The sequence below is a fragment of the Amblyomma mixtum genome, chromosome 3, assembly GCF_055824585.1.
Source record: "Amblyomma mixtum isolate Tamu chromosome 3, ASM5582458v1, whole genome shotgun sequence".
Classification (NCBI taxonomy): domain Eukaryota; kingdom Metazoa; phylum Arthropoda; class Arachnida; order Ixodida; family Ixodidae; genus Amblyomma; species Amblyomma mixtum.
In genome coordinates, this window is record NC_143014.1 from 166,411,528 (window position 1) to 166,427,237 (window position 15,710).

Here is a 15,710-nt window from a genome sequence, read left to right on the forward strand (position 1 = left end):
TTTTTCGCGTGTATTATCGCCCACCCAATACCTCTATAACATTATTTCTGAGCTACATGAGGTATTAAACGAGTTGATTGTCCCGTTCCATTCAATTCCATTCTTTCTTCTTGATGATTTTAATTTTTCAGCAGTTAACTTGGATGAACCTCCACCGATATCTGACGGTTAACCCGAGTGCTTGTATTTCATTTTAATTTTATTTTTATTTTAGTTTATTTAGTTTTTAGTTATTATTTAGTATTTTAATTTTAGGCAGCTTGTTGTGCTACACAGCATTCTGTTAACGTCCTTGATCTCATTCTGATTACTACACCTCACCTTGCTTCGTGTGTAAGGTATATGACTAGTTTAAGTGATCACTGCCTCATTTATTTCGAACTGCGCCCTTCTGTTCTCGCTACCGAAACGCCAAAAGTTCAACGTCAGACTAACTATATACACCGCGAACTGATGAATTTCATCGCTGACTTCATTCCAGGTTTCCAGGCTCACTCTGCCGAAGAAAATGGGGCTTTGTTAAAAGAAAAATTAAATTTCTTGATTAATAAATTTATCGCTCAGACACGCATTATGCTTTGATGCATAATTATGCTTTGGCTTAACGCGTGCCTGCGACGCCAGCTGAAGAGAAAGCAAAGGCTATATGGGCGGGCCAAGGCAACACAAACATCTGATCGCTGGCAACGTTATTCTACCGCCAACACGGAGTAAAAGAAAATTGTGCCCGAGAGAGAAAGAATTCCATCAGCTCACGCGCCTTTCTATTCTGAGAAATAATTCGTGAAAAATTTGGAATGTGGTCAGCGGGAGTAAGAAGAGTACAGCAGATCACTCGGATCATAGAAACACACCAAGACACGAGTGACTGCTGCTAATTGTTTAATGAACTTTTTGCCTCGTGTCTGTCATCCACTTTGTCCACCTTTTACCCTGATCCTTGTACTTCCGACTTCGTTTCCATGAAAACGATAATCATTGATTCCAGTGGCGCATCATGTTTAATTGAAAGACAGAAGATTTCAGCTTGCTCACGTATCGATCGCATAACAACGAAGTTCTTTAAAAGCGCACCTGGCGGCTCGTCATTGACTCTTCATGAAATCTTCGTACTGCCATTACAGAGTTGTCCTTCCCTCTTGATTAGAAAGCGGGCAAGGTGTTTCCTTTACATAAATAAGGTGGCATGGCTTCAGCACTTAACTATTGCCCCATTTCATTGCCCAGCGTGCTCTGCAAACTTCTTGAGCCCATAATTTACTCTTACCTTTTTCCTTTCCTTGAATCTCGGAACGTTTTCAATTCTTGTCAACCAGGCTTCAGAAATTTTTTTTTTCGTGCGAAACAGAGCCCCTATCTTCCTCTAATGATTTATTTCGCGCTAGGTGTTTAACGTTCTTGTGAACTGCATTTTTTTTCCAGATTTTGCTAAGGCGTTTGCCACTATTACTCATGATTTTTTGCTATTTAAACTCAGTGCTTTCAATACTGACGATCAGGTATTAGGCTGGAAAAAGAAAAACGTTGTAGGGGTTTAAGCACGAAGGCAGGTGTTCATTTTTCAGTTAGACGGAACACTTTAGCTCCGCCTTAAAGGTAGGACGCAATGTGGGTTAATGCCCATATATGCAGAATTGGTAATTGCAGAATATATGCAGAATTGGTACCATTATAGATGGCGGCCAATCCTCCTACCACTACCAGTGCAGTGGCGCAGCGGTTAAGCGATGCGCCACTCTAGTGTCAGGTGACTGTTTCTCTCGTAGCAGCCGGTAGGGGGACTTCGCGACCCATGTTGCTCTTCCCGAGCAGCATCTCGCGCAGCTGGCCCGGCGCTCCTCCGAACATACCCGAGTTTACCCGAGTTACTACCTGACCTTATCGGAAGCTCGGGTAAGCGGCGTCCCTGTTGCTAGGCAACGGCACAGGAAAGAAAGATCGGACGGTTGATAAGATTTTCGGTCGCTGTTGGTGAGCTTATGAGCGCTTTCGAACTAATATTTCCTTTCCAACCTTAGCCAAGAAGTCTCGGTTAATAATTATGACACACCTATTTCCATTATTTCTGGGGTACCTCAGTGTTCTGTATTAGGTCTTCTCTTGTTTCTAATTTAATATTGAGTGATCTACTTAATAATGTTATGCCCCATATAAAACATTTCGCAGATGATTGCTTGCTATATCGTTTAATTATTAAACCCCGCGATGAAGCATGTTTACAGCCTGAGAGAATTTCTTCCCGGTGAAGCGAGTAATGCAAATACATGGGTATTTCTGCCCGCCCTCGTGTTAACACCTCTCACTGTCTTCTTAATGGCACTCAGTTATCGGCTGTTTCATCGTGCAAATATCTGGGTGTTCACATAACACACTACCTTTCTTGAAAGATGCACGTGAGCGTACATATGGAGGCTAACCACACACGCGGATTCTTGCGCCCCCATTTAATAGCTGCAAATAGCTTCTGGAGCTTAAAGGGGTCGAGACACTACTTTTAGCTGCATGGCGTGTTCTTTGTTTCAAACACTGCGTATTGCCCCAGGACGGGTGACACGCAGTACGCAATTCATATATGCGCGGTAAATAATTTACGGTAGCATTTTTTACACTGAGCGATTTAGGTTTCGGTTTCTGAGTGCCGGGGTGTGCTACGACATCACGACCAAGGAAGAGCAGCAACCCTAGTCACATGCGCCCCAAAAGTTGTCACGCACGAATTGCAGTGTCGTCTGCTCTCGTACACATGCTGTGCATACCAGCGGTTATAGAATGCTGGCAAACTTGGTCGTTACTGCGACATGCTGAGAAAAGCCAAGCGCGTGCAGGACGTCCCAAAGTTCTGAAAACAAGCGGCTCGCTTCGACCGGTCTCAGTCGGCACACCGCGTATGACAACGCGGTTTCTGAGTTGTATTTCGCTTTGCCGCATTACGCCGACGCCGACGCTAGGCGGGGGTCTGTGTCGGCGGCCCGTAGCTGCCAGCGCGCCAGCCGGCCGACCCCATAACACTGCGACACGATGTCTCACTCTTCGTACCGACCAATACTCGTCGCTGTCTTGACTTCGCTCCGCCCGCGCAGCCGCGCTGCGAGACTGCTCAGGGCCCCGTGGCTGCAGATTACGATGCAACGAGTGCCTTAAGTATATATTTACAAGCTCATTAACTCACCGCGCCTCATGGCAATGAACATCCATGTTACTTTGTCTACTCCATTATCAACCAGGCGCCACCACAGTTCAAACATATCTCCACTTCACGCGCAGTGACACGTATAATTACAGCTTCTTCCCACGTACCACCGAATGCTGGAATTCCCTGCCCTTTGAAATTCGTTCACTTTTATTTCCGCAATTTTTGGCTACCACTGAACGTCACTGACACCCTCTTTTGTTCATTTTATATTGTATTTTGTTTGCACTTTTTTATGCATGCACGCTTGTATTCGTGAACATACAGGATATTTCCCCCAAGATTTTACATAATTTTTAAAAATATGCTTTTTCAGTGAGAAGTGCGCTTTTTCCGGCATAACACTGTCAGCGGTGTAGTGCATAACAACAGAGCTAAGAAGTGCTAAGTAGCAGACGGGTCAATTAATAGTGAATTGTTAACTTTCAAACCATTCCTGTTAAGCACCTTAATTATTGACAGGCGTGTACAGCCAAGCGTAAGCAATATCCATATCAGTTTTTATAATTTATAAAACGCGGTTACCCTCGGCGTAGTGGCCCTACAAATTTTTGGCGACATCGCACCTAAATAATGCGCTTTCGAGGGGCTTGCAGGCAAAGCAACCTCTCCAGTGCACTTACCTCGTCGAAATAGGGGAAATTTGCTGGGCCACAGCGCCGAGGGAGGCCACGTTTTGGAAATCATAAAAACTGATATGTGTATTACTTACGGTGGGCTACGCGCCTCTAAATAATTAAGGAGCCTAATAGTAATGGTTAGAAGTTAACCATTCAATATTAGTTAACCGACCTGGTAGCTAGCACGTCTTAGCTGTATTCTGATGTATTAGACCGCTGACAAGGCACGAAAAAAAAAAAACGCTCTTCTAACCCAAAAAGCCTCTTTTGAAAAATTATGTAAAGTCTTAAGTGAAACAGCCTGTATACACGTTTTTCATGTATTCAATATCCCCACTCCTGCCATAGCAACTGCGGGGCGGCAGTATATACGAGTAAATAAATAAATAATTAAATAAATAAATAAATCTGTTCTTTGTTTAACACACTCTCCATGCATTCGCTAAATGCATGCCTCAGGGTAATTGTAGCGGATTTACCATTTGCCGCGCGAGTAGCTACCTCCCCCAGGAATCCTCCCATGAGGACGACTAAACCTCAGCTCTGCTTCTGTTTACACATCTAGCTACATCTGTAAAATCGGCATGAATTGTGAGCTGCGTTATACTTACGTCCAACACTCCGCTCTGTTTTTCACCGGTTGTTTGTTTACTTGTTTAAGCAGTGCGATACCTCTGCAAGAATCGCAGGAGAATGCGAGCATCAGCCTGCGGAACGTTTCATAACCAGGTTGTTCACAACATAGGACAGGCGTCTCCTCGCCCTTTGTAACTTGGTTTCCCGAAGTGTGCAACACGAATTTAAATTGGTTTATCTAGAAGTATGCTCGGGTCCCATTTGCGATGCTTAAAATGGCTTAATCTGTTGTCCTCAAGCGCCGCCGGCGACTGCTGTAGCTGCAGCCGCGGGTGCCTGCAGCATCGGTCGGCAGGCTGGGACACACCGCCTAGCAGCGGCGCTTCCCGCTCGATGTATTTGAGGCCTAAGATGCAAGCAATCCTCGATTTCTGGTCACTGTTGTCAAAACTATGCTCGATGGCCATTTGCATTCGCTAAAACTTGTCAACTCGTTCTCCACAATCACCGGCATCGCACAAACGAATCCCGCGGGCTATCCATGCCTATTCATACTGCTGGTTAGTGTCGAAGAGTGAACACGTGAAATGTAATCGCTCATTTCGCTTATTCGCACTACGGAGAAGGTGTGGACAAGAGCAACTAGTAACCGTCACATCGACGTGAACGTTTTGCTCGGCCGCCGATATTGGCGCCGGCTGGTGCGTCCGCAACAGCATATTTACCGGAATCGAATAAGAATTAGAATAGATTGGAATAGATTGGCCAGTGGGACAAGAATGCTACTGCATTTCTTTCGCATTAGGCCGACTGACAGCTCCTAATTTTTTTTTTCAGATAATTTTCGTAGGAAAATTTGGCAAAAAGAGAATATTCATGGGTTTTCAAGAAATGTTAAAATCCAAAATTTTTTCATTTTTTCCAGATTTCTGGACTTCCTAAACTGGTGCAAAGTGATGGGAAAATTGCCAGAAATAGAGACTCTCGGTTACGGCGTAGAACATCACTGAATGTAAATGCGAAATGTATACAACGAATACTGCAAACGAAGTTTTTCGTAACACATCGTATGACACCCGCCAGTTTGTTTGTTTGTTTTCTTTGGGGGGGGGGGGGGGGGGGGGGGGGGGGGGGGAGTGGGGGGAGGGGGATATTTGGCCTACTTTTTTTTTGGGAGGGGGGGGTGTTTCCGTTTGCACCTGTGCGAAATGGCAGTGGAGTTCCACGAAAACTGTCAGTGTTATTCGGCTTAAATGGTTTAACCACACATTCGAATATATTGGCGAATTCGCGCTTCATTTAAGAGAAGCGTAGAAAACTCATTCATATTCGAACACTTGAGCGCACGAATGCGCTTAAGGAAGCAACAAACCTGCAGGAAGTTTTAGTGACAAAGAATCCCGAAAACCGGTGGACTGTACAGGGTCGAAGTTCGACCATTGTATGGCTTTGTTTTACACCGTCACTTATTAATGTCTGAACTCTTGTGATGGCGGACTCGATTTCTGCGACGCCTGCAGCGCGTAGAGTCGAAAAAAAAGCGCACAACTAATCGCACAAAGCTACGAGAGAAGGCATGCGCACGAGATGGCCTGCGCGCACCCATTTTTTTCACTGCGGGGCACGTTCAGCCTAGCCAGCAAGTGCTGGCAGACTGGCCGGCAACTTGCGTAGCATTTCCCTCCGTCAGTCGTGATCGGAAAGCCGGTGATACCAGACGCTGCCGCAACGTATGATTCACGATGTCCTGGAGACGGAGAAATAAAGTAGCAAGCCTGCCAAGACCCCGAACTTTGCGCAAAGCACAATGTGAGGACAATAGGCATCGGCGTCAGGGCCCCGTGTGCGTATACTGCCGAAGCCGTCGCAAAGAGGATACAACGTTGAGACCCTACAGTGAGTGCCACCGAATCTGAGACAAGGCGGCTTCAGCGTCAAGACCCCGCAGTGCGCGCCGCACAAGCCGAGCAAACAGGCGTCGGCGAGAATATGCGGAAGCCAATGGAACCGCGAAGGCGTTTCTCGGGACGACCCGTTTTCTTACAGTGGGATCGCCTATGGTTCCGCAATGGCCTCAGGGCATTACCACTGACTGACGACTCTCCTCGGATGAGGCGCTTCACAATATTCCAGTTTTGTACCCCCTGTCGCTGAATTTCGCGTTAGTCCGCCGCGGTGGCTCAGTGGTTATGGCACTCGGCTGCTGACCCGAAAGACTCTGGTTGTATCCCGGCCGCGGCGGTCGAATTTCGATGCAGGCGAAATTCTAGAGGCCTGTGTACTGTGCGATGTCAGTGCACGGTAAAGAACCCCAGGTGGTCGAAATTTCCGGAGCCCTTCACTACGGCGTCCCTAGTGGCCTGAGTCGCTTTGGAACGTTAAACCCCAATAAACCAAACCAAACTTCGCGTTACATTGCCGTAACCATGGCGTGGATTTCATGTGAACAGTATGGTTTTGTATTGGGCGCTATGCTGGAAGGCCCGAGTTTGCTGAAACTCGGAATCTTCCCGAGCTCTGGCGACGCCCTCAGATGAGTGAACTAATGGTAGCAAGACAAAATCCCACCCTCGTCACGCCTCCAACTTCATTGGGTTATCTGGATATATTCCGTGCTTTATCATCACATCGACGCTACCTCATGGGCTTCTTGGGCGGTCTACAAAGAACGGGTCACGTGAGCCAACCGCCGGTGCACTTTTCATTTGTGTGTCGCTCCACCAAGTGCACTGCGTGTGCAATTAGACAAACCAGGTTTGTTGAATTTTATAATGCACTTAATACACCTTTATAAGCACTTCATAGTGTGCAAGATTTGGATTTAAAGCGCTTTGGAGTGATTTATGCATTATTAAATTTTGCTTTGTACCGCGAGGGAACGCTACCAACGCCCGTCATCAGCTGACCGCTAATGGCGACGAGGTACATGTGCAACGCTACGGAAGTAGTCCGCAAAAAAAAATAAAGAGAGGTGTATCACGCCGCGCTGCTCTGTGGCCGTGTGGTCTAACGCGTCGCTCCGGAGAGTCGACAGGCAATGGGAGCGCGTGGGTTCAAATCTCGCATGGTGAAACTTTTTTATTTCGCATTTTTTTTCATCGCAAGTTGAATTTCACGTGACTTGATTGAGAAAACTCGTTTTGTTCAGAATCGCTTGAATATTATGCCGTGTTCTGAAATGAACTGCATGTTCATGCATACCGCGTTAATGTGAGCTGTCCGAAATTTGTTGTCAATGAGCTCGCACCGGCTTTTGGTCAGCAGTGGCGGTTATCTTCTCGATTCTGCAGCATTGTGACTATACTTTTTAGATGCAAGTGAGAGGTTTGTGTGAAAGATGACATTCATTCGTCGGATTTAATTAATTAGCACAGTGGTGAGTGCTCTGCAGTGGCCCGATTAACAAGTGGCCATCTGCAACTTTCGATTTCGCCGTTGCCGAGGAGCCCACTTTTTTTTTGTCGGCCTCTCTTAAGGTACCTGGCATGTTATGAATTGTTCTGTGGAACCGGTTAGCGGCTGATCCAGTCTTCGCCAAAAGAGTCTGGGACCGACTTTGGCACTGTGCTGTAGAGTAGCCCAAAGGACTTGGCGAGAACAATTATTTTTTACTGATTGCAATGTTCAATGGATAATGTGCCTTCCTCGTGAAACAGTTGGCTTTCACCATGTCAGGGCTGGTCTTCGAAGGGGCCTTTACGCCAATGTAGGTCCCGTGGACGCATCCCACGACGTCTGTGATGCCGCCGCGCAGAAGGAAACGCTCCTCAACCTACGCACGCTCGGCCGCAGTCGTGGGCAAAGCGAGCCACCGCTTCTGCACAGCCGCGTCGATAAGCGCGTCGGAGACGTCCCTCACACAGCGGCTCACAGTGCTTTATTGGCGTCCAATAAAGCGGTCTGCGCCGACGCTCCCCTGGAAGCTCCCGGTCGCGAAGAACCGGAGGGCGCAGAGGACGTGCTCTTCGACCGAAAGCGAATGAAGCCCGGTACGCACTCTACGCAGGCGTGGGCCGCCGCCTAACTATTTACACAACCATCATACCGATTTTTTGGAGCGGCGAAAATGTCGCTAGAATTCGTCGTCGGCCAAGGCAGTAAACGGGTCCAGCCGGCCGTACTGACATTTGCCGTCCGAGGAAGCGATTACCCAGGCTGCTGCTGCTGCCGCCATGACAGTCCTGAGATGAATTCGGGGCACTTCACCGTTCACGAGTTTAGCTCCGAGTTCACCTGTCAATCAAAACCATTGGTCACGCCCCCGGCGTGCCGTACATAAATTATAGGCGTACGCGCTATGGGTGGGCCACTCCCAGCATCCCTGCCGGCTACAGGTATGCTGCGCGGCGGTGCTGATTGCTGACAGACATCGACGATGTTGACCATCGAAATATAACAGGCAAAACGGACGTCATCGCTGATAAATCTAAGCACCTCTGCGAAGGACACGCAACGTGGCGAAAGCCGCCGATTTCTTCGCTCGCATGCCAAGATTGCACAACACTATAGCCTGTTGCAACCACGTAAGACACAGCACAACGCTGAAGGCGCGTCACACCTGCTTGCAAGGCGTCAAACACGGAGCACGACGACGAAGCGGTGCTTGGAGCACGTCCTACTCCAACAACATCGCATCACAGGTGTTTGGCTTGGCCGTCCTTTCATCGGTGATAAAGCTCAGCATCAATGTGTCAAACACATCTGGGATCGACAAACGATCGCTGCTCCAGACCCAGTGCAATAAAGTGTTTGTGATTTCCAGCACGCAAGCACTGCGTACTTCACAACCGTAACACCTTTCTCTGTTATAAGTCCGATTCAATTATTACAAACAGGATCCCTCACCTGCCCGAATGATATTAATGCGATGTCCCTGCGGTATAGAACAGCGATCGACGTTAGTGACCAAACCAGTCCGCAAAACCTTGAAGTGCGCGACGTTAACAAATGCTACGAAGATACGCGCGCCACCCCCTTCACAGCTTTTAGTCAGCGTCTGATGACATAGGATGAGTTGTGTCGCTGGGTAGCACGCTCTTCGCATCCGCAGTGCACTAAAGAGGCGTCACACACAACAGGCATACGTGATGAATCATTGAATACAGCCAAACAGCAATTTTTTTTCTCACACTGCATCACAGCCGCTCGCAGTCGCACGGCCAATTTCTACCGCTGAGATTCGCCAAGAGCGTACTAAAAGCAATGGTTGGCCATACCGGGGTGCGGCAGCGGCCGTAGCAGCGGACAGCTCCACCTGAGGTCACTGCAGAGAGCATCAGTGACGCGGGGGTGCAGTGAAGTTCAGTTTTTTGCTTTTGTTTATTATGCAAGCCAGAAGATGCATGACTGTTATATTTTGATATACGACACAATAAAATATATTATCGCAATGGCCGAAAAATAAGACAGATTCAGCGTGTAGTAGTTGCCCAGTCTTTCCAATCGAAGGCAGCGCTACCGGCGGCGTGTCAGCGTAGGAGCTCTCTCATTTTCGACACGGTGGGCTGCCGCTCTAGTTCGTATGCAAGCCACGCTGCAAGCAATGGCCTCACTATCGCCTCTAGCGGCAGAAAATATCAAATCTTTGTTAATTTCCTAAAGCTATGCTTTTCAACAACGCTTCATTGGATTTAGATTTTAAAATACACTTGGAAATGAACAAAATGTTCATAATATTATCTGTTGCCTTTTAACGCATTCGAGAGAAGAAAAAGGGTTGATACAAGAGTGCACCTAGTGCGCACTATTCGTCTTCGGAAATGGAGAGACAGATAGAGCTGAAAGAGAAGACACGCCTTTGAGGCGCCCGAAAAGGCGTGTCAAACAGCTAGCGGCGAGTGTGCAGATAGATAGCAGAGAAGTCACGATTTCGCGATTGCTGATATGGCGCTGATAACTTCAGGTAGCGCTGCGGCCTGGTATTGCGCAGTGTATTGTGTTTGAAGTGTGAAACAGGCGCTCAGGGTGCGCTTGTATCGCCTTTACGTGGCTTTATCTCTACATTTTATTGTCCGCTGCCTGCGCACGTTCCGCGCTATCTGCGTTCACTGACTGCCGTCATCGCAAACTCGGATGAAACTCGGGCGAGCGCCAAACTCGGACCTTCCGGCATAGCGCCCTTGGGCTGTGTTCGAGTTAAATGTGCTGTTATGCAGCAGGTTATCATTGTACAGCGTAAGCGCCGCATTATCGACGTTGAGGGCTGCAGTTTGAATCTTCATCTGTAACTGAGGTCTTTCTATTGTTTTTACTCGCGATCTTCTGAGGCCGTGGTTTATCTTTTAGGCCAGATAGTGATAATAACGTTCTCTCGAAAAGCTGGACACGTGTTGGCCTCGTTACCCTCTCCGTTCGATGACGTTCTACGTCACACTTGCGGTAACTCAGGAGGTTATACGTCCGCCGCTTATGAACGTGGGTGGCGCTGATGAACACTCTCAAGGTTAGGTTACTTGTAAACATAAATACCCCCGAAAATAGAAGATTTGACAGCCGTCGCCGTAGCTCAGAGGTAGAGCACCGGACGCGTAATTCGGAGGTCGTGGGTTCCGATCCCACCGGCGGCATGTGGTTATTTTTTCTTCTGCTTTTCTAATCAATTAGCTTTAAGCGATAACATATTCAGTAATATTCTAAATTGATCAACACCACAAAATAAATAAATTAATTAACAAAATACCCTGTGCCCTTTGGTTTCTGTCGCTGTTGGCTTCTTTCATATTTATAACGAGACCCTCAATTCCCTTCCCTTGTTTGCTTAATTGCTTAGCGAGGGCCTCGGTTCTGGCAGCCTTGACGCCATAAGAAGCATAAGAGGGTTCTCACGCAGCTTCCACCCTCTCCGTTCGATGACGTTCTATGTCACACTTGCGGTAACTCAGGACGTTCTACGTCCGCCGCTTATGAACGTGGGTGGCGCTGATGAACACTCTCAAGGTTAGGTTACTTGTAAACATAAATACCCCCGAAAACAGAAGATTTGACAGCCGTCGCCGTAGCTCAGAGGTAGAGCACCGGACGCGTAATTCGGAGGTCGTGGGTTCGGATCCCACCGGCGGCATGTGGTTGTTTTTTCTTCTGCTTTTCTAATCAATTAGCTTTAAGCGATAACATATTCAGTAATACTCTAAATTGATCAACACCATAAAATAAATAAATTAATTAACAAAATACCCTGTGCCCTTTGGTTTCTGTCGCTGTTGGCTTCTTTCACATTACCACAGGGAAGTATGCCTAAAGATGAAATGAGCAGTAAGCATTACGAAAAAAAATAAAAATGGAGGCTCTGCACTTACCAATCGGTTGTTCAGCCGACAAGGAGAGGTCAACTGGGGCATTGCTCCAGCACATCACGCGAACTTCCGTATTCGGCTCCACGTATACTGTGCCACCGGGGGCAGTGTAGGTAGCGTTAAGGAAGCGTACGAAGATGTCATATGGTTCTAAGTCGTAGCAGTACGGATGCTGTGGAGGATCCCATTTTCCATCGATGCATCGAGCTGTGCGGGGCCCTCTGAGATGCAGCTCCCCAATAGGTTCACAGTGAAACACAAGCTCGGTCCCGTGCTCGAAAGGACCTCTAGGCTTCACGGGAATGCCTTTGTGATGTGCCTTGAAGCGCTCCTTTCTTTCATAAAATTTGCAAGCTTTTCTTTCGTGGTTGCTCTCATTATCTGCAGAGAGAAAGAAACGATCTTCAGTTAGTACCCTGCCCGATTTCCTCGCGTGCGTAGTATCTGCGATGTCTGAAGAGGCGAAGAACAATTCATTAATAAAAAAATGATAGCCGATTTGCGTAGTCAGGGAAAATGCGAATAAGGTGCGCTAGCAGTTTAGTTTTCACTTCGATTTCGGTGCTCAGATCCAGTGTTCACGGATGACAGTTGTTCGGATAGCGATAATGGGTTAATATCCATATATGCGGAACTAAGCAATTCTCTCTATTCACACAGGAGATATCTGGGAGTCTTCCTACCCCTCCTGGTGCAGCGGTCAAGCCGTGCCCCACTGCCCTTCTTTGCCAGCTGCTTTCATCGGTGGGACTTGGGTTGGGATGCGACCCAGGTTGCTCTTCCCGAGCAGACTCTAATGATTAATGATTGAGCTGCCTCCTGATACGGTGGGCAGACGAGAGAAGGGAAATGAGGGGCAGGTTTGACATACATATGGAGGAAGCCAAGAGCCACCGAAACCAAGGTGCATAGGGAAATGTTGCTATATTTTTTAATTTGGTGTTGATCAATGAGAAAATAACACTGATTAATGTGTCACTTGAAGACAAAATAATTATGGACCAGAAGAAAAACTACAGCGCCGCCGGTGGGGATCAGAACCCACGACCTCTGATCTGCAGCCACGGCTACAGCGACGGCTGTGCAATCATCTGCTTTCGGGGGTATTTATGTTTTGCGTGTAACCGAACCTTGAGAGTGTTCCCCCGCCGGTGGCAAGAGATTTTTGTCTTCTGCTTTATAATTATTTGTCTTCAAGCGACAGATTAATCGCAGTATTATTTTCCCGTTGATCAACACCACAGATTAAAAAAATAGATACATTTCCCTATGCACCTTGGTTCCGATGGCTGTTAGATTCCGTTCGATGAAGTTAGAGGACCGTTCGATGACATTCCACGTCACACACGCGGTAATACTGGACGTACTACGTCCGCCACTATGGACGAGGGCGGCGCTGGTGAACACTCTCGAGGTTCGGTTACACTCAAAAGCATAAATACCCCCGCAAGCAGAAGACTGCACAGCCGTCGCCGTAGCTGCTTTTGTATAGCACGGGACGCAAAATTCAGAGGACGTGAGTTCGGATCCCACCGGCCGCATGGATGTTTTATTGCGAAAGCAATATTGCTAGCACTTTTCTGCCGTCGGTGGAGGTCGTTCCTTCGCTCCGGCGCAGCTGCGGCGCACGACCACGTCACAGCGTGGCGTCATGACCAGAGGAGAGCAGGGGCCCCAACTCGTCTCTTCGGCCGTAGTCGTTCCTTCGCTCGGCGCGGCGGCTGCCACGTGACGGGCTCCTCGGCCCGCCGCGTGAGGGCGCTCGCTAGGAGAGGATAAACGGGGCGCCGCAGGCGCGCTCCGCTTAGTCATGTCTGAGGAGTTGTAAAGGCGTCGCTGGAGCGACGTGCTGAGCACAAACGCCGGCGCCGTGCCGAGGAGACAGGTGAAGAAAGGCAAGAGCGGTTGGCTAAGCAACGCGCATTTGCCGCAGAATGGCGAGCCCGGCGGCGTTCTACAAGTTATCTTTCTTTCAGTCGCAACAACAAGGCATCGCGCCGAACGGGTGGTGGCGTTCCTCCCTTCCTTTACGGTGCGGTTAGGGTGTCCACCGAGATGACAGAGAATTACTGAGCCATTTCCTTTCCTCAAAAAGTGGGTAGCCACGCGTGACCTGTAGACGCGGCGCACTGTGTTCCAAGACGCTTTCAGTCGTCGCGCAGCGCCGGCCGGTAGCCACGCATGACCTGTAGACGCGGAGCACTGTGGTCCTTCAGTTGGAGGCGCTGCGTGCTTTCGCAACCTACCAGGCTTAACCAAAGCTAAGCCCCCGCCAATTTTTCTTCTGCTTTATAATTATTTGTCTTTAAGTGACAGATTATGCTTTAAAAAGCATATAGTTAAGTGTACGCTTCGCTAAAGGAAATATTTTTATTTGATTGGATGTTTCGATCGGAGGCTCGATCTTCTTCAAGAGTGATTTGTCTTCGCTGCGGTTACCCCATTTATAGGGTTGGACAGAACATGGGACCGAGAAACGGATAAAGAGTACAGAAATAAGTAGACCGAAGTAAAAAGAAATAAATACAAGTAAAAATAAAGAAGTCAGCTTGGATACGAAAAAGCAGAAAAGGGGAGTGGGAGCCCCACGAAAAAATGGAGAGTACGCAAAACATGTAAGAAGCAGGGAAATACAAAATCGAGATGCAACCCCTGCTTTGTTAAGCACCGCACGCTTGCTTATTGACAGACGTGTCGACCTGGGCTGAGATGGGCGGCAGCGTTCGCTGCCGTGTAGCTACCTTCATGGAAGTATGCGGGAACTTCTCGCTCCTTCTGGCAGGGAGGGCATTGGGGAAAACAATCTCGACCCAACAAGAGAGAAAGCAGGGGGAAAAAATGAAAAGATAAAGTAGTGTTTTTTCTTTGCAGTGGGCAAGATTACACCCGCCGCTGGTAGCTGCTGAGGCTGGACTGTGAGAGAGAAAAAAAAATGGCGGGAGGGGGGTACGCGAAGGAATATTGCCAGTGTAATAGACTAAAGGAGAAATAGTAAAAAAAGAAGAGAGAAGAAGAGGGGCTATGTGCCCTTCGCAAGACCAGAAGATGAGCCGAACAAGGGGTGGAAGTAACTACCCAAATATGACATGCAAAAACAGGGGTATGGCCTCAGAAGACGCTGTCAGTGGCGCGCGGAGCCGGACCGGCTGCGCGGCCTTGATCACACTGTGGCACCTCTAGTGCTGTGAAACTGTGTTAGGAGGTGAACCTGAGGAGTTCCGCAGGGGTATCGGGCCTTAATATTCGATAAAGAACAGCGAAAAAGACGCTTTTCCAAAATCACATTTTCGGTACGCTTACACATTCAACCTCTCTTCAAAAAACATCCGCTGATAACATCAATCTTGCAATACAAAGAAATCTAACCTTTATGCGCCCGCGCGAGCAATAAACGATCCAGGATGGCGTGACGAAGGCTGAGTGTGCGCGCTGTTCGGTCAGCTCCTTCCCGTCCGATCGCGGCCATTTTCGAAAGCTCGAAAGCTTGCATGCTCCGCCATGTTTTGACTGCTTGGGCCGCTTGGGCGCCGCGAAAGGCCGTGCAAAGCGCAACCGACTCTTCTTCAGGCAGCCGATTCGCTCGCCTCGGCTGTGGGTAAACGCAACCCTTTTTGCTTAGTACGATTTGTTCCCTCTGTTGATTTGCGTGCTTTTTCATCCCAGCGGTTGCTTAGCTAAGTTCCTCTCTGTGCTTTTTTTTTTACGGCTTCTTTGGTTTCCTACATCACCAGCTTTTGTGAGCAGGAAGGATCTGATGCCGGGGCCAGGGAGACGCACTTTTGAAGACTTACGATGCGTCATGCCTAAGGGGAGAGAAAGCGCCGTACGCTCCACCGAAAGTCGCGTGGTACGATGAAGAGATGTTCGATGCCTCCGCTAGCGCCGCCTGTCCCATCGGCTGATCAGACTCACCTAATAACCGATGAATTACTAATAAAGTGTTGCCATCTCCTTGACTAGATTTGCAGCCTAGAATTTTTGGTGAAATCCTAATGGCATACTATTTTGGACCCAGATAGCCTGTAATATCTC

At 48.2% G+C, this 15,710-nt stretch overlaps 1 protein-coding gene across 3 annotated transcripts in view; it reads right to left on the reverse strand.

Moving 5' to 3' along the window:
• LOC149352619 (sushi, von Willebrand factor type A, EGF and pentraxin domain-containing protein 1-like) overlaps nt 1-15,710 on the reverse strand; it is a 261,506-nt gene that overhangs the window by 33,562 nt on the left and 212,234 nt on the right. For all 3 annotated transcript variants that reach the window (XM_089581812.1, XM_089581813.1, XM_089581811.1), the window contains one exon: nt 11,682-12,059. In XM_089581812.1, the coding sequence (XP_089437938.1) occupies nt 11,682-12,059 (378 nt within the window). The remainder of the gene's footprint in view (nt 1-11,681; nt 12,060-15,710) is intronic.